Below are 22221 nucleotides of genomic sequence, written 5' to 3'. Positions count from 1 at the left end.
CACCTGCTGGAAATGTTTCGATCAAGTTTCAGCTCAAGGGTCCTCTCACAGGTGTTTACAATATTGTTTATTGATCCTGTTGTGAGAAGCTCCTTGATGTTCTTTGGGAATGTAGAAAAAACGTCTAGTATGGCATTGGGACAGTTTAAGTTGGTACGCAATGGCTGTTTTTCATGCATCACTGTCCTGTTGCTCATGTTAAGACGGTTCTATTTACGTACATTTATATTCTTATTGGTCATTTCAGTTTAGTGACATGTAATTCTCAGTTATCCCAAACCAACTATAACCTGAGCTCTGATCAGCCAGCGTAATGGAAGACACCTGAATCACACTAAAGGGTTATACTCCCTGCATTCATCTTTTCCAGGGAAGAAGAGTCAAACGAGGTACATTGCAATGCATTATGGGAATTGAAGGATCATGTTTTAGTAGGGTTTTTACCATACTAACTTTGTGTGCTACAATTTGCTTTATCAGTTTTTCACACAGAGAATAACAAAATTCCAGAGGCAGATATTTTGAAGTCATATTTTTATTAAGTCTGCATTAGTCAAGTCAAACTCCTGCTACAAGTAAATGTGTAAAAATGTTTTCTGACACTTTTGATTATCTAGGTAATTCTGCATCATGTTTTCCGTCCTAACGTCAGACTCAGAGGAACAAGGAAACACAGGAGAATCAGAACAATGTGAATGAGAATGCCTGCAATTCATGAGGAAGCGTCAAGGTTTCAGTCACTGAGAAAATCAACACCAGCACGTGGGAGATATTGGACCAATGGCTCAGTGAAGCTTTCTGTATCAGCTAGAAGTTTCCATGTTATTAAAAGGCATGTTTGTCATGTTGATGTTATTCAAACATGGAAGGCAATTCGTTAAAAAAAGCTGAAACAAGATTTTATGGAAAACATGATATGATAGAAATAAAAATATGAAATAGAATAAAAGGTTAAGTCACGGAGAGGACAGGAAAAGTATAAGCAGAATGTTTATTAAAAGAGAAACAGGATGAGTCGGAGCTTTTCAGTCAGAATCTGAGTCTGAGTCGTAGGTTCGCCCTCGGATGGTTTTCTTGTCCACCTTTGTGAACTTAGTGCCCGACCTCACCGGTCCTGTAGGAGGCTCCATCAGGTTGCCACTACAACAGGAGAAAAGGATGAAGTTAAGAGCAGAACGCGTGTGTTTTTATCCACTCATAACTTTGATTCTGTAGCTATAACGCATGCTAGCTGAAGGTGGTATCTCACCTGTAGTTGATCACATCCGCACAACCGAGTCTCCATTCCAGCATCTCTGTGGAAAAATCGTCAGTGTTTCCCATGTCGGTGAATCCCACCACATAGTCCTTTGTTTTTCCGTCAATAAGCAGGCACATGGTGGGAATAACTTTGATCCGCAGCCTGTCTGTCAGAAACGGGGCCTTATCCACGTTCAGTGTGATGAATTTGGTCTCAACGTGCTTCTTTGCCAAGATGGTCAAGTGTTTGTCGAGGATCTTACACCTACATGTAGGGGACAGAAGAGTTTAACAGCCGGATGACAACGCACAAAGTTACTGACATTTAAAACAAAGAGGAGACCTAACATTAAAGAAAAGTTATAGCTGAACCAATTGAATGGTCAAAATAAAACTAGAAAAACATCTTCAAAATGGTACACCTCTGTCACTTCATTGATGTACATATACACCAGCGATGGACTGACCTGAAGGTGGAGCCTTTGTAGAAGTGGCAGACGACGTTCTTGCTGTCTTTGACTTCGCCGAAAAAGTCTTTCTCACTGGAGATCTCTCTGTACTCTCCGTGGCCTTTATTCAACCACTCCTTCAAAACAAGAATACTAGGGTGAGGAGCAGAACACTGAAATAGAATGACTGGCTTTCGCATTCAAGCTCCCCCCCCCCCCCGATATAATATCCATATATAATCCTGCTGTTTAGACCAACTCCAAAACAACAGTTAGTTTAACAACAAAAACAATGCTTCCCAACGTGGTCTTTATGAAAAACTCAAATACTTTTCCAAATCTTTCAAATAAAGAAGGGGAGATTCTGAGACTTGAAGGGCTCTGAATAAAACTGATGACAAGCAACAGTTTAATAACGTCTCTGTGAAGAAACAGGTCTCACTGATTTCTGATTATCCAACAATGTCTTTCTCACAAGTCCACACAACTTATACATATTCCACAACCACCGTCACCCTGACATTTGGATTTCTCAATCATATGGCATGATATATATATATACACACACAACATAGGTTTAGTTTGTCTGCCCTTAAGAAAAATATACCTGCTTCTGTTTCTGGGCTTTCTTAAGCGCCTCTAACCGCCTCTCCTTCAGTCTCTCCAAATCATCTTCATCAATTTCATTCAGTTTGCTCATCTGTGCATCCAACTTCTCCTCCACCAACTTGGCGGTCTGCTCCAGAACCTTTGACAGGATGTCCATCGATTGGTCGGCCATGGTGGCTCTGTGTGGATCTTTCTCTGAATGTAGGGAGGGGAAAGAACAGATAGTGTAAGCCGAGACAGGAGGTCGGAAACAAATAAACAATAAGACGACAGATTACATTTCTCATGTCCATACCGGCCTACGACATGCCACAATTATACAAAAGAAGCAAACTATAATATACTACACTCTGTTTCGAGTTGTTAAATCTTTAAGGTTGTTTTCGGGGCTGTTTGTGAGGATGTTGAATAGCATTTTGCTACACTGAAGTCTGTTTCTAATATTGTGTCTATCTTCACTGACTGCAACCCGTTGGACATACTGTTGAATGACTAAACAAAAAGTGAACATAGGAACCATCATGTAGTTGAAGTTTTTTAGCAGGGTACTGATTCAGCTAGGTGTATCTAATAAACTGTAATAAATGCCCTAACATGAGCAACGCAGCATGTAATGTAACTTTACCGTCCACCAGTCATTGAGGAGAAACAATATGCCTAAAGTCACGGTGTTTTATGTATAGTTTAGTTTGATCATTTTCCATGTAAACGATTCAAATATCTAAATAAAATATCTGTGCCAACAATGCTTTAACAGATGAATGCTTTATGAAGGCACTCCTGGGCTCTGTGAAATGCCTTCATGACTTAAAGCATTCGGCTGTTTGCATTTCACATATTTATTGTGACTATAAACAGTATTTTATTATTGTTTGTTTTTTTACTATATATTCAGTTTTTAGCTCATCTTAGTCTAATTTGAGATTTTCATTGTCATAATTAAACTATAGCTACTGTGCATATGACAATAAAACCTTTGAATCTTTACACACGTTATAACAAATAGAAAATATGTAAGCAACAATGACAAATGTAATCCAGGTAACATATCCTTTCCAGACTCAAATAAACCCTTAAGAAAGTTGTTGACATTTTATCCAACAACGGTAGCAGATGCCACAGACGACAGAACGTTGCTTCTCGTTAAATGTTGCTACCGACATAGACAGTGGTCCATTGCACCATGGATGTATAAAGAGAACATTGCATTGAACCTTAAGCTTGAGGATATAACAAGTGAAGCATTGAGGGTCATTTTCTTGACATCCAGAGAATTCAAACAGCTGTTATTATGGTCGCCACATAAATAACTGCTGGTCATTTTAACCAATTTGAAACCTGTCGAATATAAGAGACTGTTCGACCCTTTGTGACAACTGGGCACACCTTCTTTTCGTCGCTTGGTTATTCCCAATAGACCTACGTGAGCTTCATTACAAACTTGGTACAGTTTGTCCATTTCCGCGACATTTTTTAGCTTTAGCTTACCGTGCAGCTATTTATAACACGTCTGTCAATCGATGAATGAAGCTAACAAGTTGATATTTTCTGCCAGTCATTAACAAAAAACCCAGACAAATGCGTGTGTTAGCATGCTAAGCTAGCTACCGTTGGCCATGAGTTTCATAGATGTACACACTCACAGGGGTATCAGAAAACACGTCACATGGGTGTAAGATAAAATAAGTCAATTATGTGTTGTGTTGATAACAGTGTGCGAATTCATAACCTTAATGCTGTTAAATTATCGGTTACCTGATCAGAGCTGATACTTCAGTTGCGCGAAATGCGAACGGTTGCTGAGGCTATGACGTTACACCATATCCGGTTGACGTTATACTACATCCGGGCATTTCATAACATGAAATAACGCTGTTTTCATAAAGCTATGTATTTATATTATATTTATCAATTATCTATCTAAATATATTGACATTCAATAATGGAAAACAAACTATTATATATTGGCCACCATAACCATACAAAAATAAAAATCTTGCAAACATGCAAAACATAATGTCGATAAGAAGGTGATTGTTAAGGGACATTATTGACCGTTAAATCACAACATGTAATAATGTTTTAGAGGAGGACCTCAAGCTAGCAAACTCAATTTCTTGCTTTAAATCTCTTAAAACTAAGGGGCTTTTTCCTAACTGATGGTGTTTGTTATTCCTTTATAAATTCATGTATGTTTATATCTTCTCTAACTCAAGATTATGTGAATCTGATTTTTTTTCTGTTGGGTGCAATTCATTATCAACAAGAGATAAGATGAGTCAAATAAGTACTTTATTGATGGCAGTATACAAAAAAAAAATATGGTGTATCAAAAAGGCATGCCATTAAACAATACAAATTAAAAACTGTATTGCAGCCAGCATAAACATACATGGCATTGTAAAAATAAAATGAACATTTTAAAGAACATAAATAAACAAGAAAGTACAAATTTAAAAATTAACTAGAAAAAAAAAATACAATAACTATTAAGGTTATTTTAAGTTGGACGAGGAGGAGACTGGCCACGTCGGCTGCCCATTCCCCCTAGCACCTCGCCAAGAGTGCGCAGGAAGGCTAGGTTGAAGGTCTCTGTTTGAGCGGCCTCCTCCCTTCTCAAGGCGGCCTCCTCCCTTCTCAAGGCGGCCTCCTCCTTTCTCAAGGCCGCATCCAACTCCCATCTCCGCTCAGACGCTTTGGCCCAGTCCAGGTGCCGTTCCAGCTGGGCCATGTGCTGTTCATGGTGCCGCTGGGCCCAATCCTCTCCTCCTCGTTTCCTCTTGCCTGGGTGACAATAAGATAATAATTAGCAATAAGGAAAAAACACAGGACAGGTACAGGTCACACAAGGATATAAGAATAACATGTATAAACAGAACAACAGTAAGGTGAACTAAAGAAAGTTCTGGCCCTAGATTTTTACAATGATTGTGAAAGTGCATTACATTATGTCCAGCCTGTTGATAATGAATATAAATATATGTATATGATAGGATGTCACAGACAACTGTGACATCCTATGTAGAATTTACTTGTAACAGAGCATTTCCATACAGTGGTATAGCTTATTTTAATTACTGACGATGGATGATCCAAAGTTTAAAAAAACAAAACACAATTCCAGTCTTTTTGCCATTTCTATTTCTTACCTAGAACCACACGCTGCGGTGTCGTGATGGCACTCGGTGTTGGTGGTTGAGTCGGGTTAGGGTCTTCGGCTGGGGTCCGTTCTGGATTCAATGACGATGTGGACGGAACACTGCCATCAACCGTTGTTCGGGAATGTTCCTCCTCACAAGTCCCAATGTAATCATCTAGAACAGCAAAATTACTTCTTAATTCCACAAACTACTGCAGCACAATACTAAATAGCAACAACAACTATAGTAAAGAAAAACTGAACGTAAACAATGGCACATATGGTGTTAGCAAACAATAGCTCTAGCTAAGGCTATCTGCCTAGGCGATCTGCCTTAGCTAGCTATGTAGCTCTTCGGGGCTCCATAAAAGCATGGGGTTGTCGAACATTAATGTAAGAATAAAATAGACTTCTTTGTTATAAGTGAGCGTACCTTGCAGGGACTCCAGTAAAGCCGTTGCAGAGTCCAGGCCTCCCTCCCTCCTCATCTTTTTCAGTTGTTCCCTACACTGCAGGAAAGTCCTCGAAAATCCGCGTTCGGACATCTGTGCAGAGACATCCTGGAACACTTTTACATTTCGCGTTGTTCCGTCGAGCTCCCGCTGGATTTTATCATCCCCAATGAGATGAAGGAACGTCGTCACCTCCTCGGTCGACCACGGTGTGCTTTTCTTAAAAAACGTAGCCATTTTTGTAGCTCCTCCGTTTACTAAATGCTGTTTATAAAAATGCTGCAAGCTTGCTTCTAAATATATATGCGATGCTAGGGATGAACTCGCGCGCGATCTTGTGACGATTCTCTCTGACCAATCAGCAGTCGAGAGTGTTGACGTCACAGCCCTGGCCTGGTCTGATAGAACCACGATTTTATGGGGCCGGAAAAAGAGGGAAAAAGTACCCGCTAGCCGGTACTAGGCTATATGGAAAGGCCACCAAAAACTGGCCTGGACGGTTAAGGACGCTTAAACGGGGCTACCCGCTGCAGTGGAAATGCGCCATTAGTCCCGCCCACAGGAGATGCGAGCCGAGGAGCCGAAGAGGGGAAGCAGCAGGCGGTTAGAGAAATGAGAACTCCTCTCCTCTGAGCGGTCATTTTAAAGAGACGTCCATTAATGATGAAAGGAGGCACAGCAGCCCTCTGTCTGATGGACAGATGTGTTCATGACGACTTATATATTTACTTTTAATTCATTCACAGTGCGGTATAATGAGACAATAACAGGCTACAGATGCGGACACATACACACACACACACACACACACACACACACACACACACACACACACACACACACACACACACACACACACACACACACACATATATGTATATATTTATACAATTTCAGAATCAAACAGAGCACTCTCATAATAACGTAACACTATCAGAGACTGGATATATCCCCCCCCCCCCCCCCTTCTCCCCTCTTGTCGCTACAATGAGGAAAATAAATTACGGGCCAAAAGTTGTATTTACAAGTATTAAAAGTAAGCAGAGGACACCAAACCAACTGAGACCTGTCTGTCCGCTGCATCTACGCAGACACTGTACCACACACACACACACACACACACACACACACACACACACACACACACACACACACACACACACACACACACACACACACACACACACACACACACACAGTGGAAACTACAGAACCACTTTGTGGACACAGCGATCACAAGACCATTGCACTGCTCGCCGCCGCACATGATTCAAATAACAATGTTAATGTCTTGTTTGTACTTTTGTTTTTTAAGACTATGCTGCACATTGTCTGCCAATTTTAAAATGAATAACCTATTTTATATTCCTTTTCATTATCATAAATGCTGTGTTATACTTCTCAAACTAAAATGGATTTACTCATTTAGGTTTTGATATGAATTTTCACACACACACACACACACACACACACACACACACACACACACACACACACACACACACACACACACACACACACACACACACACACACACACACACACACACACACACACACACACACACCCTAAAACAGGCTTCAGCCGTTGTGTATTTTATTGTGAAGCACTAGATGGTTTTAGAAAAATATCGACTCTTTGTTTGTAGATATCTACTAAATTAAAGCAAATAAAGAGAGTAGGCCTGCTATGCTTTCTGCACGGACCTCACAGCTGTTCTCACTGTAAACATCGTGTCGCGATGAAAGCAGTTAATAAAATAATATCCAGGGGATGCATGCAGAGCTGTCATTGGCTGAGATAAGTCCGGCCGTGCGTCACGACTCTTTGAAACATCTCTGTTGCCGGAAATGCATCCACGAAGGAGCCGTGGAGGACCGTGGAGGACCCATCAGTGTATCCTCGGTTATAGCTCCTCCAGAGCGTCCTCGACGCTCGGTCCTCGGTCCTGGAAGTGCATTTAGAGCAGGGGTGTCAAACTCAAGGCCCGGGGGCCAAATCCGGCCCGCGACTTCATTTGATGTGGCCCGCAAGAACTTGCAAAGAATATAATATGTTCTTATACGGTTACATGAAGAGAGAATTATTTGCCCTGGACTTCTGCTTTCAGACGTAGTTAATTACTAAGTTATTACCCTATCCGATAATAATCCAATGCAGAGGCAATAATGTAATTATAATTTTACATTATTTTGTATATTTTATATATTTATATGGTTACAACCGGCCCTTTGAGTGCAACCATAATGCTAATGTGGCCCGCGATGAATTTGAGTTTGACACCCCTGATTTAGAGAAATGAGATGTCCTTCAACATGGCGCGCTAAAATTCATTTCCGGGTAACTACCGGAGGACCGAGGAGTCGAGGAGGGGGATTTGATGAAATGAGAAAGGGCCCAGCAGGTGTGCGTCGGCTGTGCGTTGCGATTGGGGTGCTCCAATCACAATCTTCAGGAGGCGGACCAGGAGATGGCAGCCAATCACGTCAGGGCACCCGCACAGCTCATTTACATACAACCCAGAGTAACACAGTTAAGATGACCAGGAAGACAGCAGCCGTGACAACGACTCGACTACTGCAATAGCATCCTCTACGCTACGGCATACCATCCAACCTAATCAATAAACTCCAACATATCCAGAACTCTGCTGCCCGCCTCCTCACCCACACCCGCTCCCGAGACCACATCACTCCCGGCCTCCAGAACCTCCACTGGCTCCCCGTCCGTCAAAGAATCAACTTCAAAGTCCTCCTCATTGCTCACAAAGCCCTCAACAATCAGCCCCCCCCTACCTCACAGACCTGCTGGACCACCTTCCCGCTGCCTCCGCTCATCAGAAGCCAACCTATCCATCCCCACCCGCACCAATCACTGGACCTGGGGGGGACAGAGCCTTCTTGTCGCTGCCCCCTCCCTCTGGAACTCACTCCCCCAACCCATCAGAGACTGCACTGACCTCACCACCTTCAAAAAACTCACAAAAACTCACCTCTTCAATCTGGCTTTTAATTTGTGATTGTTTTTGTATTATTTGACTTTAACTATATATTTATTTGTTGTTCCTTCCTTTTCTTTTCCCTTCACTATATCTGTAAAGCCGAGCGTCTTTGAGCACCTGTAAAAGTGCTAACAAATTAAATCTATTATTATCATTATTAAGTGTTTATTGGCTCTAACAAACAATTCTGCATGTTTTCAAATTAGTGGATTTCATGCCTGCAAGAAGAGGATAGCCTTGTTTTTCAAGACTAGCCATTTGTTCATATTTTTAATTTGTAAAATCACCATTTTCAAATAATATTTTAAGAACCGACATCGTCATGGTTGGAAACCATCCTAAAATGGTATATATATATATATATATATATATATATATATATATATATATATAATCAATGACAAAGACACATCAATGAATACAGAATTTACAGTTTATTACCAAGATTTTAGAAAACTTACAAACAATTTCACAGCTTCAGGTCTTCAGGCACAAGCCAGTTTAGAGAAGACAAGACTGGCCAGTTTTAACTCCTGGCCATTCCTTCCAGAAAGATATGACAGGTGAAGAGAAGCAAACATCTGGAAAGTGAGCGGAGACTTACACATTCTGAATTACATTCATTTCAACAAGTTGAAAACATAAACGATTGATTTGGTTTGCATATTGGGGATACTGCTTTGAGAAACCTTTCCAACCACACGTACATAATGTCCTGCATGGTGAGATCACAAGCTAGCCAGCCAGCCGCATCTGCTGAGTACTTCTAATCACCAATCATAACGTTAAATCACAGAAATACAATGATGTAGCCACAAGCCATACACATGTATCAGGAAACGTCTCCATTGAATGAAGTACAAGTACAAACATTGAGTTAAAAATCAGCTCACCTGGTCAAATCCAGCATTATCTCAATATTCAGATTTGTGACTAGGCTGGAACACTAGAAAAGATTTTCTGCAGATACAAAGGCTGTATGAAACTTTACATTATCTTGAAGGGACATCTCATCTGCTAGTGAAAAAAAACAACTGCGTAGGCTACTTATTGATCGCCATAACCCCTGTCCTCATCCGCAGAGTCAGAGTGCTACTGAGAATCAACAGTTAACCTCACAGGAAGTGCTTTGACCAGCTTCCATGTTGGAACACTTACAAACAATTAGAGATTGAGGAGATTTTACAATTTAGAGACAGTTACTAAGAATTCACTACATGTAAACAATACAAGAGGTAAATCCTCCACGTACATCTTTTTCTTTAAACAAGTGTCTTTAAAAACATTATTTACATACTATAATAACAAGGTTTGGCACTTTTTTTTACAAGAGAAGAGGAATAAAGATACTACTGTATGCAGCAGACTATGTTTTGTTGGCTTTTTTTGAGACAGCAGTAGTAGATACATCACAGGTTAGTCCAAGTAGCTCGGAGCACCAAGGAAATGTTTTGTCCTTTATCCATAAGTCCTAAGTCTGAGGAGTGCTACAACCCTAACCGATTCTGAAATCTCTAAAAGGTGCTTTGTGTTTTAACATGACGATTATGTTGTCATTTTAAACCTTATTTAACTGCAAAAGAAACATAGAAATGTGCCTGTGACTTACATTATTCAAACCTTCAGATCACATAAGTGCAGATGGAAATCAGGAGGGACATTTTAAATCTTATAAGACCTGTTTTTTTTTTAATAAGAAACAGTTAAAACTCCACCTGCAAAAATCAGTATATAAAACTTTATATATTTAGAAAAGAACTCCATATGGAAAAGGATGGATTTTCAAAAAAGCGCTACGATTATCACTATTCTGAGTTTTGGTGAGTAGTTTATTAGTACTTTTCCTGCTTTTAAGTTTGTGTTCCTTTAAAAAAAAAAAAAAGTACCGAAATCACTTAAATGTACACACTCTTGTCTAATACTGTTATGGCTCCTGTAACACTTTCACACGCCGAGTGTGTGAAGTCGTTAAATTGTGTCTTACTCTCGCCACTGAGAACAGGGTGTTGAGCAGGAAAAGCATCATTTAGACGTCATCATTTGTATTGCAGATGTCCTTGTGATAGTAACAAAACAAAAAGGGTGTCATGGTAACACACAGTGAACACAGTGCACCTTCCTCTTCATGCTACCTTCAGGGTGCTACCATACGTCTGCTGCACCACCAACTGCACGTTGTCTAGAATAAAGTCGAAAGCCATGCTCCAAACCGACTCCAGCGACCGCTGCATGAGCCTGCAGGGGAAACACCAGAGATAAGGAATACATTCAAATAAGAACATAAAGGCGGGGGGATGTGGGGGAATGCAGGGGGGGGGGGCTGTACCTACCTTTTCATATATTTTATAATCAAATCCAATTTCTCCAGATCTTTATCCTCGATCAGATCAGTGCAGAACTTCACCACCTGCAGGATGTCCTCCTCCATGGGTTCTAACAAAAGTGGAAAAAAAGTGATTAAAATGCCTAACCGCATAGGTAATTGCATAAGTAGGCACTATGAGACAACTGTTCTTTACTGTACGACTAAAACACATTTTAAGATTATTTTCTAGATAGTTTGGTGCTGAAAATAGTCAAAAATGTAAATCCAACTCTCTGAAAGACCTAAATATTTTCTCACAACGCCTTTTGTTGTCAGTCCAAAACCCAAATATATTCAGTTCATCATGACATAAAAGTTTTAAAACATATAAAACACAAAAAGCAGGACATCTCCATATTTCAGATTCTGATTTCATGCATAAAAAATACTTGTGTTATTTTACTGTGGATCAAATAAGTGGTATGTTAACCGTTGCAGCTCTGCTTCACAGTATACCTGTTATGGTGGTGACCCATTCCCGTAGCAGCGTCCTAATGTCCGTCATGTCGTAGGCTCCGGCCAGCACAGGAGCAGGGCGGGGGATGAATTTGGACCCTGCGATGTCTGCTTTAGGGTTTGACGTGGAGGGACCATTTTCCGTCTATGAAGGAAAAAAAAAAGAAGGTGTGAGCCATAAATTATCTTCACACACTGCCACCATGTTTATGAAGGAAACTGTTCTTGACTTACCTTCAATGTGTTTATTGGTTCCCGTGGTTTTAGAGGGGGGGGCAGGGTTTTGGCCGGGCTGTTTGTCGTGTTTCGTCTCTTCACAGGCGAGGGACCTTTTTTAACGGGACTCCCTGCATTTTTTCTCTTGTAGCGCCGCTTCACCCGACCAACTCCAACTCCCGGCTGTTTGAGCTGCAGCAGAGGATTCTTCTGCTCCACTGCTGAGAAACCAACAGGGAAAACATGAGACAAAGAGAATATCGCTGCTTATATTAATAGTCGAAAAAAGCTCAACTCATTCCTAACAAATCCCCCTGGAGACTTACATATTTTTGCCTGAGGCTGGACATGTGTTACTCGGTTGTAGGCATTCTTCAGTTCGTCCTGCAGCTCTTTGGGAAGGGCGGCAAATACGTCCGGATCCACCTGCAGGCAGGAAGCAGGAAGACTTAGTAAAACGGGACAACTAGTCGCAAACATGTTTCACTATACCACAGTTGTCAATAAACTGTTAGACGGAATTTACTGTAAAAGATAGAAATATTGATATTAAGTAAATAATCCAGCGCCTCTTAAATCACGCTCTTGGACAGTTGTTATAGACGTACTCTCGTAATTTTGTTGAATTCAGTTGACCAAAAACAGAATGAAATGAATGATATATAATGTAATATAATATATTATTAAATTAGTTAAATATTACCGACAGTATTTCTTTTTTAATAGGCGATATGTTACATTTTAAATTACAGCTTTTCTGTATAATTTGTGACGGATAAAAGGTGCTTCTTAAAGACATGATTTATCAATATTTTTTTAACATGCAATACAGACGATGTCCTCAAGGCTAAATCTCAATGGGTTGCCTTCCTACCTGTGAGAAGTGTGGTAGTTCCAGAACAATCCCCGGACTGTCGGGCTGGTCTGGGAGCTGAAGCAGCAGCGTGCCGGCGGGGGGCGTGTACAGCGCTAAGGCAGCAGGGGGAGGGGGGGAGGGGGGTCGAGACCTCACAGAGGGAGGCGGGGGGGGAGGAGCGGGGGGCGTCGGGCTGGGGGGGCGACGGTGGCTCGAGGTCCTGTCCCGGTTGGTCCACGACTGCTCCACCTGCTCTCTCAGATCTGCAGGCAGTGCCTCCAACACAGAGCGATCCACCTGGGGAGGAAACGCACGTTTTTAGAGCCAGCATTTTGTTTTTATAAAAAAAAAGGCCACCTAATCGTGACGTCTGTAGTCAACACACTATAAAAGACTACAATTCCCACGGGGCCTGCGCTAAAGTGACAGAGATGGGCAACCTGTTAGAAAGACTCCACCGAGGCACAGTTTTTAACCGTTCAACCGCCATTTAAGTTACCAAGCTACATAAGCCTTAACAAAGAAAGAAAGCAAGAAAGAATACCTAAGTTGTTTTTCATTTTATTTGAGTTTTGCCTCTTTGTTTTGACTATTGTAAAGGCCTCTTTTCTTTGTTGTATGTGTAAAAGTGTGTTATTTTATTTTGAGCAAACCCATTGCATAATATCATCCAAACTATCAACTGTAAGTAACACAAATATAAAGGAAAGAAAACGAGTTGGAAATGTCTGTTTAGGGCGTCTATCAGCTTGATAGGAAACAAGGAAGGAAGCCACGACACAACTTGTTTAAAACATTTAACCGTTCAGCTCCTGCAATCACTCAGAGATCTCCTTCACAAAACCAAAAAGGATACATTTAGAACAAGTACAAATAGAATAAATTAATAATGAAAGTATATTTTTGTTATGGAGTAAATCATGATACCATGAGCATGCATAACATAACACTGTAACCTCCCCTCACCATGTGTGTGAGCCCTGTCCTTGTCTTGTATCGTTGTGTTTCCTGTCTTTGAAAATATACAATACAATCTTAATGATGAAAAGATATCTCCTTCAAGTCCTTACCTGTGAAGGGGAGGGGATTTCGATACTGAAGTTGAGACGTGCTCGGGAGTTTTTGGGAGTGTGTCCGCCTGCGTGCTGGTCTCTGCTCGTCCCGGGGACCGGCTCGGGGGAGGACAGAGGACGAGGAGTGGAGCTGGAGGACGGGCCCACGTTTAGGGAAGAATTCTCCTGATGTGAGCGGTCGTCTGTAGGTTCTGTAACGTTGATGTTAAACAGAATAGATTTCAGAATCAGAACTAGAATACCTTTATTCGTCCCACAGAGGGGACATTTACATTGTTACAGCAGAAAAGAGCCAGCTTAATGTTACCTAGGAAGCATGCAGACAAAAGTATTAAAGATAAACTAATTATAATCAAATAAAAAAAAGTTTAAAAAAGTTACACAATTTAAAAAAACACATCCTGTAACAGTTCTGAGGATTTAGCAGCCAGGTATATATTGCACAGTTATTAACGGCACATATATATATTGCACATAGTTGGTTGGTATTTAACAACAAGAGGTGTTATAGACGACAACAAAGATACAACCTGAAACACAGAGACTTTACACCGACCTATTTTTCTGGATCTGCCACTTCCCTGGCGTAGAAACATTTGTTTGATGGAGCGAGACCCGGGGCCCGCGGAGTCCTGGGGGCCGGAGTGGTGTCCGTCGAGGAGCTGGACCTGGATGCCGATCCCCCTCATCTCCTGGACCTGAAGCTTCATGGCGTGGAACAGCTTGATGACCGCAGCGGCGATCAGCTGACCGCTGTCTGTGGACTGAGCGAGCATCACAGTCCTGACGGAGGAGACGGAGAGCAAGGGAGAGAGGACATTATAAATCACTTCTCACTCACACACACACACACACACACACACACACACACACACACACACACACACACACACACACACACACACACACACACACACACACACACACACACACACACACACACACACACACACACACACACACACACACACACACACACACACACACACACACACACACACACACACACACACACACACACACACACACACACACACACACACACACACACACACACACACACACACACACACACACACACACACACACACACAGGGATTATGGTACAGATGCACTTTTTTCAATTTCCTTTTTTTTTTTTAAAGCCGACGTGCCGAATTAAGATTTTCTCCATTTTCTGTTTTCTTCAGTTTCTTAGAAATACAATTACAGCATATACAGAAAAAATGTGTTGCTTATTATTCTTGGAAATTGACTTGTACGTCCATGACTATTAAAAAAAATACTTTTCTCCCAAACTGCACAAGCTTACAGAACCTTCTTGTCTTACAGGTTGTTTCTACACAGCTTATTTAGGATTTTAATGTGTCAGCTTTATGTCCTCCTGGCAACACTGAGGAACTTCCACACCAACGACATGATGTACTTTTACATACGACAGGGATTGGCTGGTCACTGGTCGATCAGCTGACCAGCGGTTCTGTTTGATCAGAGCATTGTTGACGGTCGCTCTCTCACCTGGCGAGGTTGTCACATATGCCATGACCTCCGTATTTAGCCGGCTCCAGTGGCGCTCCAGCCTTGCGCACCATGACCTTCAGGGTAACTCTGCGGCCCCGCAGCCCGGCGTCTTGTAAACGTTTCTGCACCTCCATGGACAGGTTATTGAGGAAAGACTCCGCCTCGTCCACCTGGACACAGAGGGAGGGGAGAGAGGGTTGGAGAACAGTGGGAAATGGGGAGAAGATAAGAATCTTTGCAGTCACTTTTTCTTATTTTATCTTAAAATCATTATTGTGATGGTAGCACAGGTAATTAAGTAAAATACAGTGAATGTAAGCAGTACACATTTTTCTATTTGCAATGCTTGTTTTTATTTATTGTTACTTCTTTGGTGTTTTAATCTCTAGTACAACTAGTAGTAAATAACTAGAAATTGTATTTTTGTATTTATTTCTGGGAATATTTTGAAATAATCTTTGCTAGATTGATAGCGAGCATATACAGTAGCCCACCTGTGCATTTGCTCATGTCTTTCTTTTCTTTAAGTATGCACAAATAAAGAACTACAGAAATAATAACTGAAACAGGACAGAGAGAGGTCGGTCCAACCTTAGTGAAGCGGATGTTGTAGTTCATCTCAGCAGAGACAGACTTCCTCTCCTTCTCGTAGCGGACGGGCCGCTCGTCGAGGCCCCTGCAGAAGCGGAACAGAGTCTGTCCGGTCCGGGGTCCGAACTTCTTCTGCAGCTGAGACAGAGAAACCTGCTGGAGATCCCCACAGGACCGCACACCCATTCCTGCCAGCTTCCTGCCCATTACAGGCCCCACACCTGGATACAAAAAACAACAATCAATCAAATAGTTTCTACAGGAAACACCGTATGTGTACGGTCATGACCAGCAGGTGGAGCTGTGTACCTGGCAGGCTGGTCACCGGCAGCTCTCTGATGAAATCATCCACCTCTTCAGGCTTCAGGAGGTGCTGTCCGTCCGGCTTGGCCTTTCGGGTCGCCAGCCGAGCCAGAAGGATGTTGGACCCTGAACAGAAGAGCAGTTTGAGTCTGTAACCGTGACACTGTTATAATGTCTCAACACCTAAATATGTAACTTATGTCACTTGTTTGTTATTTTTAATTGCCGATACTCATTTTTAGCCATGGTTGTCTACTTATTTGTCTTCATTTTGATTCTATTACTAATGTGTGCTTTCCTTCCCTATATTTAATAATAAATGATGGATTTTCAAAAAAGCGCTACGATTCTCACTATTCTGAGTTTTGGTGAGTAGTTTATTAGTACTTTTCCTGCTTTTAAGTTTGAGTTCCTTTAAAAAAAAAAAAAAAGTACCGAAATCACTTAACTGTACACACTCTTGTCTAATACTGTTATGGCTCCTGTAACACTTTCACATGTCGAGTGTGTGAAGTCATTATATATCAAGGTTTTATTGTCATATGGCAATGAAATTCTTCTGACCTGAGCTCCTCCAACAAAGCAACATATATAATAAAATACAAAAATACAAAGTAGTGCAAAAAGTCTATATACATGTAAATAGAACATGATATATAACAGAATATGAAATTAAATAATGTACGTTAAGACAAAATTAAATACGGTTTATTGCGGTGATAACTATTTTTATAAATGAGTATATTGCAAGATGACAAACAGGAATGTTTATCGGGGCGCTTAACAGAGCTCAGGAATTTAGATTCTGATCAAACGGAAACGCCGTCTTGATGTATTTTACAGTACAGACCCACAGAAACTCACCCATGCCCACTGAAGCACAGCATCCCGTTTTCTCCTTGATGTCGGCTCGGATGGTGCGGGCCAGATCTTGAGGGTCGATGCGCAGCTCGGCCAGCAGAGCAGAACCGTCGATTAGCAGCTCATCACAGCTCAGAGCCTCGATGTCATGGGTGTAACTGCAGAGAACAAATTCAATGAGAAAGGCGTGCCTCGTGTCATTGTGCCCGTCCGAGGACAGGGAAGTGAGTGAGACAAGAGCAGGGACTTCTACTTACCCGGCCAGAGTCTCGTACATGGTGAGAGCCACCTCTTTGTACGCCTCAAAATCATACGGGACCGACTGCAGCGAGGGACAGAGCTGTTTGGCTTTTCCAAAATACATCCCGTTCTTCACGCCCGCCTGCCTGCGAGAGGGAACCACTTACAGTGAGTACAACACATGGAGTTCCCACACCTTCTCAAACATAGCATTCAAGGACCAGCACAGGACGGTTGAAGACACTCATCCATCAATTAAAAAGACAAAGAGGTTTGAATGAGTGAACACCTCTCAATGTTACTGTTGCAGTGATGGGAGACTTTGTGTTCTCTTTCATTATTTTACAAAACAATAGCAGTAAGTTGAGCGATAAGCATAGAGACCTCAAAAAGTTGAAGAGTTGATTAAAGTAACTGTATTCGTCATATTTGCACAAAATGTATAAATTCTTTAAACTATTAGTAAAACTTTAAATGTCTCGTGTTTATTATACGTCCAATTTCATAACCCTACCATAAATATATGACATATTTGTTTGTATGGGGTTGTAACATGGACAGCATGCCCCCAGAATATAATAGCTGAAGCTACGCAATGAACTAGTGATGGGAATTATGGCTCTTTGAAGGCAGCCGGATCTTATGGCTCCGTTCCTTTGCGAGAGCCGCTCAAAAGAGCCGTTCTTTTTTTAAGGGGGCGGGGTTACTAGGTTTATCTGCGAAATATACCTTTTATAATTGAATCAAATGTAGCCCTGTTTTGACTTTGTACTGAAGTATTCAAAAGTAGAAATTCCATTTGTAATATTAATGATTTGCTGTGGCCAATTGTTTTCATTGCCTTTACAGACCCTTGTAACTCTCCGATTGGAGAACCACACTAAAAACAGCAGATAGCAACACCTATACAAACTGACAACAAATCTTTGCTGAGCCTAAAAATCATCATAAATAAATAACATAATGAAAATAAATATATTGCAATGCTCAAAACAGCAGCATCCAATAGTCTCTAATCCTTGGATATTACACGTCACTGCATGCAGGAGATCGTCATATCATTCTGTCTTGTATCACTTACCAAGTCGCGACTGACACATCACTACAATGAACACCAGAAAAAAGGCCCACCTAAAAAAATAATATCAATGAAAATGAATATCCTACCTGGCCTCATAACTGCAGGATGCAATCTCTGCCCTAGAGAGAGTGGCAGTATCCTGGTCCACTCCGTTAGTATGCGGGACAGGACTGTCTTCTGATGGACTTCTGTCCAGATCCTCATCTTCCATCTCTGAGAGGCAGAACAACCGTACATTTAGTGTCAGGATAATACAGGAAACACACGGAGAAAATCAAGGTCAGCAGAAAGCTCCATAACAACCAGGCAGTGTGTGATGTGCTTCTCACCAGGGAGAGCATGCTTCCTCTGGTAGTACTGGCTCTCTAGCTGAGGCTGGGCCCCGGGCCTCAGGGGGACCCGGCCCTGTCCACGGCTACTGGTCACAGCTACTGGCCTCCCTGCAACACAACCATGAGATCAACCAGGAGACGAGTGCACGTGTGAGGCTGTTGTGTTGAATATAAACCGGTTCGCTGACACTTCAAAACAAAGAGGAGCCTTACCTTGGAGCTCTGGTCGATGTCGGACCCCCACAGACACGAAGAAACAGTCCATGTCCACGTGAAAAATACACGATTTGACACTTGTGGGTGCAGACGTACCTGACCACACAAACAAAAGCAACAAGTCAGAGGAAGGGTTCGCAAATCACGACATGAATGCAACAACTAATGATCCCCGGAGTACTGTAACTTAGTGATTAATGATCATTTAATTTGCAGAGACACATACATTAATATCTTAATATTTTGTTTATCTTTTAGAACAAGGACATGTATTTATAGTCCTTATTTGTGCTGGTTTGTCAATTCAAGATGAGAAACCACTCTAAAGATGTTTTTGACATTCTACAGTCAGGAAAAGAAAGACTCGTAGCGAGAATGAACGCCACTCCGTCTCTGACAGAACTTGAACAGGAGAAGTTGAAGTTATGTGGCATGTGTCTCAGACCTTTGAGTCACCAAGACACCTAAATATAGAGGGTATGCACAAACGTCACTTTCCCACGGGCACACAACCCCCTCAGTCACACTGCACGGCTAAAGGGCAAAACGACATGGCAGCTGTAAGTTGTCAAAACTGCAGCCGTGGGGTAACATTTAAAACTCAAGACGTTGACCAATCACAGACAGGACTCTGGTTTCAGACAGAGGGTGAAAGAGTAAAATAAAGAACATTAAAGCATGGAGACACGTCCCAGTAGAGGAAGACAATACTAACATGAAACCCAAAAAGCAACCCTTCCTCTCTTACCCTCCTCTGTCCGAGCGCTGGGCCACCGATTTCCTCAATCGTTCCCTCCCTGGGAAGGAGGCGCCCCCCGCTGCTTTCCTCTTGCCGTGCAGCTCATTGACATACTCCGAGAAGCCGGACCTCCACGTGGAGATCTGGTGTAAACGTGAGTGAGAGTAATACTCAGAGATCAGTCCGCCTGTCTGGGCCGTCAGCTGCGCCGAGGACTTGGACGGCGACGGAGACTTTTCAGTGGGATGATGAGGTTTGGATGTTATGTTGGTTGAGTTTAGCGAGGCAGATGAAAAGGCATTGTGGTGACTCCCGTTCAGACGGACGGGAGAATGTGAAAGAGAGCGATGTGCGGGGGACAGAGGAGTCTTTTCTGGATGTGAATCAACTGGATGGGATGGGTGGAGCTGCTTTGGGAGGAGGTGGGTTTCCGTGGCTTTTAAAGCCTCCTGGTAGGTGGGTGGTGGAGGTTTAAGTCTCTTCTCGTTGGCTTCATGTGAACTGGATTGCTTCAGAGAGACCACAGACTGCTCGGATTGCTTTGGAGGACTCTGGGGGAACTCATAAGGGTCGGGTTTGGTCTGAAGCGGCCCTGGAGGACTGTGAGGTTTATCGTGTGAACTCTTGACTCTGCGTTGAGGCAGCTCCGTGTCATCAGAGGGTTGAGCAGGGGACAGCAGGTCCTCTGGCTTTAAGGCACCATTAACAAGGTGAGAGTGTCCATTCGTCAGATGAGCTTCCTTCGCCACCTGCGGGAGAGGAGCTGCTTTGCCACACTCTTGCATTTCTTTTAATTTTGAATGGCTCATCACGTCAAATGAGGTCTGCAGGAATCCATTTCTGTGGATAAAGAGATAAAGAGAATGTGGCTCATTTAGTAAGACATTATGTTACGATGGGTGCAACGATCTCATTTCAATTAAAAACGTACTTACTGTGTTCCTACACAATTAAGCCAGTGGATTTCCATGACCTTTCATAAATTGTATTTATGATCAAACATTGTCTAAAGCTATTTGGTCAGGTAATAAGCCCAAGCATGAAGGGTAAAAAACAGACTTTTATTTAGCAACTTTGAAATGTTAAATTATTTAAATTATGTATGTAATAAGGTATTGAGTGTTGTATATGTAATAAAATAAATCTGTACATTCAACTTCCATAACTTGGATTTTATAGAACTACAGGTCTGAAAATATTAATTATTAAATTTCAAACTGCTTGGAGTCCCCATTTTATGGCTCATTAACTTTCCATACTCACATCTTTAACTCCACTTCCTTGCAGCTGCTGTTGTGAGAAGAGTTGCTGTGAGGTTGTTGTTGACCGGCCCTCTGGTGCTGCAGATTCGCTTGAGGTGTTTGTAAAGGGGACAGTGGGGGCTTGAGGGGGGGTTTTTGTGGGCTGGGGTTGGACAGCAGGTGGGTGTGTGAGGGGCTTCTGTGCCTGGGATCTGTGTTGAGGTGAGTGGATGCTAAGTGGCTGGGCTGTGGGTTGATGAGGCGAGCAGCAGAGCTCTGCTGCACGGACTGAGGTTGGATGTTGTCTGGGTAAAGTCGACTGTGGTTCGGGGGGGGGAGGGAGTTATTCTGGCTTTCCTGGTTGAGAACAGAGCGCTGCATGCTGCGCTGCGGCAGGTGGAGCTTCTGATGGCTCGGCCCTGCCATCTCAGGCGTCTGGCGGGAAATCATAGCAGGGAAGAGAGGGCCCTTCTGATTGTAGAGCTGGTACTGCAGGCAGGGCAGGAGACACCCAGCCTGGATACTGTTTAAACAAATGAGAACATAAGACAGAATCAAGTTTATTGCCAGGTACGTTTACACATACAAGGCATTTGCTTTGTATCTGGTGGTGTGAACAAAAAACAATCTAAAAAATAAGTTGCAAAGTAGGTAAAAAAAAAGGAAATATATAAGAATAACCAAAAAAAACAAACAATTTTGCATTCAAAAAGGATGCTAAAGACAAGTATTTAAACCAAATATAAATGTAAGTATACATATAACCAAGGGGGATAGCAAGATATTCTCTTCACTGAGCTCACTGTCAGTGATCCACAGCGGCCGGACGATCTTTTCCCCCTCTCAGCTCCTTGATTTTGCTGTTGGGCAGGTTGTTGGCGATGATTGTGAGAGGTCTTGGAGCGAGAGTAGTACGTGTGGAACTGACCGCCGTGCAGCATCATCAGCCTGCGCAGCTCATCCGCACTCGGGTCTGCTCACAAACAGACCAAATTAAAAATTAACCAAAATACCCAAATAATCTATTTCTATGGTCCACACAAGACAAGAGTGAGACTTGCAGAAAAACATCACAAACACAGCAAACATTTACACGAGAAACAAGTAGTCAGTTGTGACATGAATGTGAGAGGAACAAAAAGAAAAACACTTGTAACTATTTTTACAGTTTATTGGACTTTTTTTCTGTTTACCCATCTGGATTTTAGTTTGTTGTAGTGCCGAATGTTAGAGATATGGTC

The 22221-nt window shown here is 42.2% G+C and overlaps 4 protein-coding genes across 5 annotated transcripts; all 4 read right to left on the bottom strand.

Annotated features, from left to right (window-relative positions):
- Positions 1-519: 519 nt before the first annotated feature.
- On the bottom strand, positions 520-4143 carry txndc9 (thioredoxin domain containing 9). The gene is made up of 5 exons (XM_034109969.2): positions 4053-4143; positions 2296-2492; positions 1707-1825; positions 1250-1504; positions 520-1140 (listed from the first exon to the last, which is right to left on the bottom strand). Exons 2-5 carry the CDS (start codon positions 2467-2469, stop codon positions 1026-1028), a joined length of 663 nt encoding a protein of 220 aa, XP_033965860.1. The 5' UTR covers positions 2470-2492; positions 4053-4143; the 3' UTR covers positions 520-1025.
- A 482-nt stretch (positions 4144-4625) lies between these two features.
- On the bottom strand, positions 4626-6180 carry LOC139435984 (uncharacterized). The gene is made up of 3 exons (XM_071207106.1): positions 5870-6180; positions 5447-5611; positions 4626-5081 (listed from the first exon to the last, which is right to left on the bottom strand). The coding sequence occupies exons 1-3, from the start codon at positions 6123-6125 to the stop codon at positions 4798-4800; spliced, it is 705 nt and encodes a 234-aa protein (XP_071063207.1). The 5' UTR covers positions 6126-6180; the 3' UTR covers positions 4626-4797.
- A 3124-nt stretch (positions 6181-9304) lies between these two features.
- rev1 (REV1 DNA directed polymerase) lies at positions 9305-19092 on the bottom strand. 2 transcript variants are annotated; one of them, XM_071207062.1, is made up of 16 exons: positions 18998-19092; positions 18782-18892; positions 18539-18665; positions 17389-17517; positions 17135-17289; positions 16277-16396; positions 15968-16188; positions 15374-15546; positions 14412-14638; positions 13853-14046; positions 12801-13079; positions 12253-12352; positions 11945-12144; positions 11711-11855; positions 11220-11322; positions 9305-11124 (listed from the first exon to the last, which is right to left on the bottom strand). In XM_071207062.1, the coding sequence occupies exons 1-16, from the start codon at positions 19047-19049 to the stop codon at positions 11013-11015; spliced, it is 2448 nt and encodes an 815-aa protein (XP_071063163.1). In that variant the 5' UTR covers positions 19050-19092; the 3' UTR covers positions 9305-11012. The 2 variants fall into 2 exon arrangements, with proteins under 2 accessions (XP_071063163.1, XP_071063164.1); XM_071207063.1 differs by having other exon boundaries at positions 11945-12147; positions 18998-19091.
- Positions 19093-19744: 652 nt separating this feature from the next.
- On the bottom strand, positions 19745-22177 carry LOC139435939 (DNA repair protein REV1-like). The gene is made up of 4 exons (XM_071207023.1): positions 22174-22177; positions 21809-21953; positions 21003-21503; positions 19745-20579 (listed from the first exon to the last, which is right to left on the bottom strand). The coding sequence occupies exons 1-4, from the start codon at positions 22175-22177 to the stop codon at positions 19745-19747; spliced, it is 1485 nt and encodes a 494-aa protein (XP_071063124.1).
- Between the last annotated feature and the right edge of the window lie 44 nt (positions 22178-22221).

This window comes from Pseudochaenichthys georgianus, chromosome 21 (genome assembly GCF_902827115.2).
Source record: "Pseudochaenichthys georgianus chromosome 21, fPseGeo1.2, whole genome shotgun sequence".
Lineage (NCBI taxonomy): Eukaryota > Metazoa > Chordata > Actinopteri > Perciformes > Channichthyidae > Pseudochaenichthys > Pseudochaenichthys georgianus.
The sequence above is the reverse complement of the archived record's forward strand: the minus strand, read 5'-3'. Positions and strand labels throughout refer to the sequence as shown.

What these genes read in the sequence shown, in the direction of transcription:
- txndc9 (XM_034109969.2), bottom strand. Translation starts at nt 2,469, where the DNA reads ATGGCCGACCAATCGATGGACATCCTGTCAAAGGTTCTGGAGCAGACC. An exon ending in AAGCCCAGAAACAGAAGCAG is followed by an intron (nt 1,826 to 2,295) that starts GTATATTTTTCT and finishes CTTGTTTTGAAG; the next exon opens with GAGTGGTTGAATAAAGGCCA. An exon ending in TACAAAGGCTCCACCTTCAG is followed by an intron (nt 1,505 to 1,706) that starts GTCAGTCCATCG and finishes CCCTACATGTAG; the next exon opens with GTGTAAGATCCTCGACAAAC.
- rev1 (XM_071207063.1), bottom strand. Translation starts at nt 19,049, where the DNA reads ATGGACTGTTTCTTCGTGTCTGTGGGGGTCCGACATCGACCAGAGCTC. An exon ending in ACATCGACCAGAGCTCCAAG is followed by an intron (nt 18,893 to 18,997) that starts GTAAGGCTCCTC and finishes GTTGTGTTGCAG; the next exon opens with GGAGGCCAGTAGCTGTGACC. An exon ending in GAGGAAGCATGCTCTCCCTG is followed by an intron (nt 18,666 to 18,781) that starts GTGAGAAGCACA and finishes TCTGCCTCTCAG; the next exon opens with AGATGGAAGATGAGGATCTG.
- LOC139435939 (XM_071207023.1), bottom strand. An exon ending in GCTGAGAGGGGGAAAAGATC is followed by an intron (nt 21,504 to 21,808) that starts GTCCGGCCGCTG and finishes TTGTTTAAACAG; the next exon opens with TATCCAGGCTGGGTGTCTCC. An exon ending in AAGGAAGTGGAGTTAAAGAT is followed by an intron (nt 20,580 to 21,002) that starts GTGAGTATGGAA and finishes CTTTATCCACAG; the next exon opens with AAATGGATTCCTGCAGACCT.
- LOC139435984 (XM_071207106.1), bottom strand. Translation starts at nt 6,125, where the DNA reads ATGGCTACGTTTTTTAAGAAAAGCACACCGTGGTCGACCGAGGAGGTG. An exon ending in TTTACTGGAGTCCCTGCAAG is followed by an intron (nt 5,612 to 5,869) that starts GTACGCTCACTT and finishes TTGCTGTTCTAG; the next exon opens with ATGATTACATTGGGACTTGT. An exon ending in ACCGCAGCGTGTGGTTCTAG is followed by an intron (nt 5,082 to 5,446) that starts GTAAGAAATAGA and finishes ATTGTCACCCAG; the next exon opens with GCAAGAGGAAACGAGGAGGA.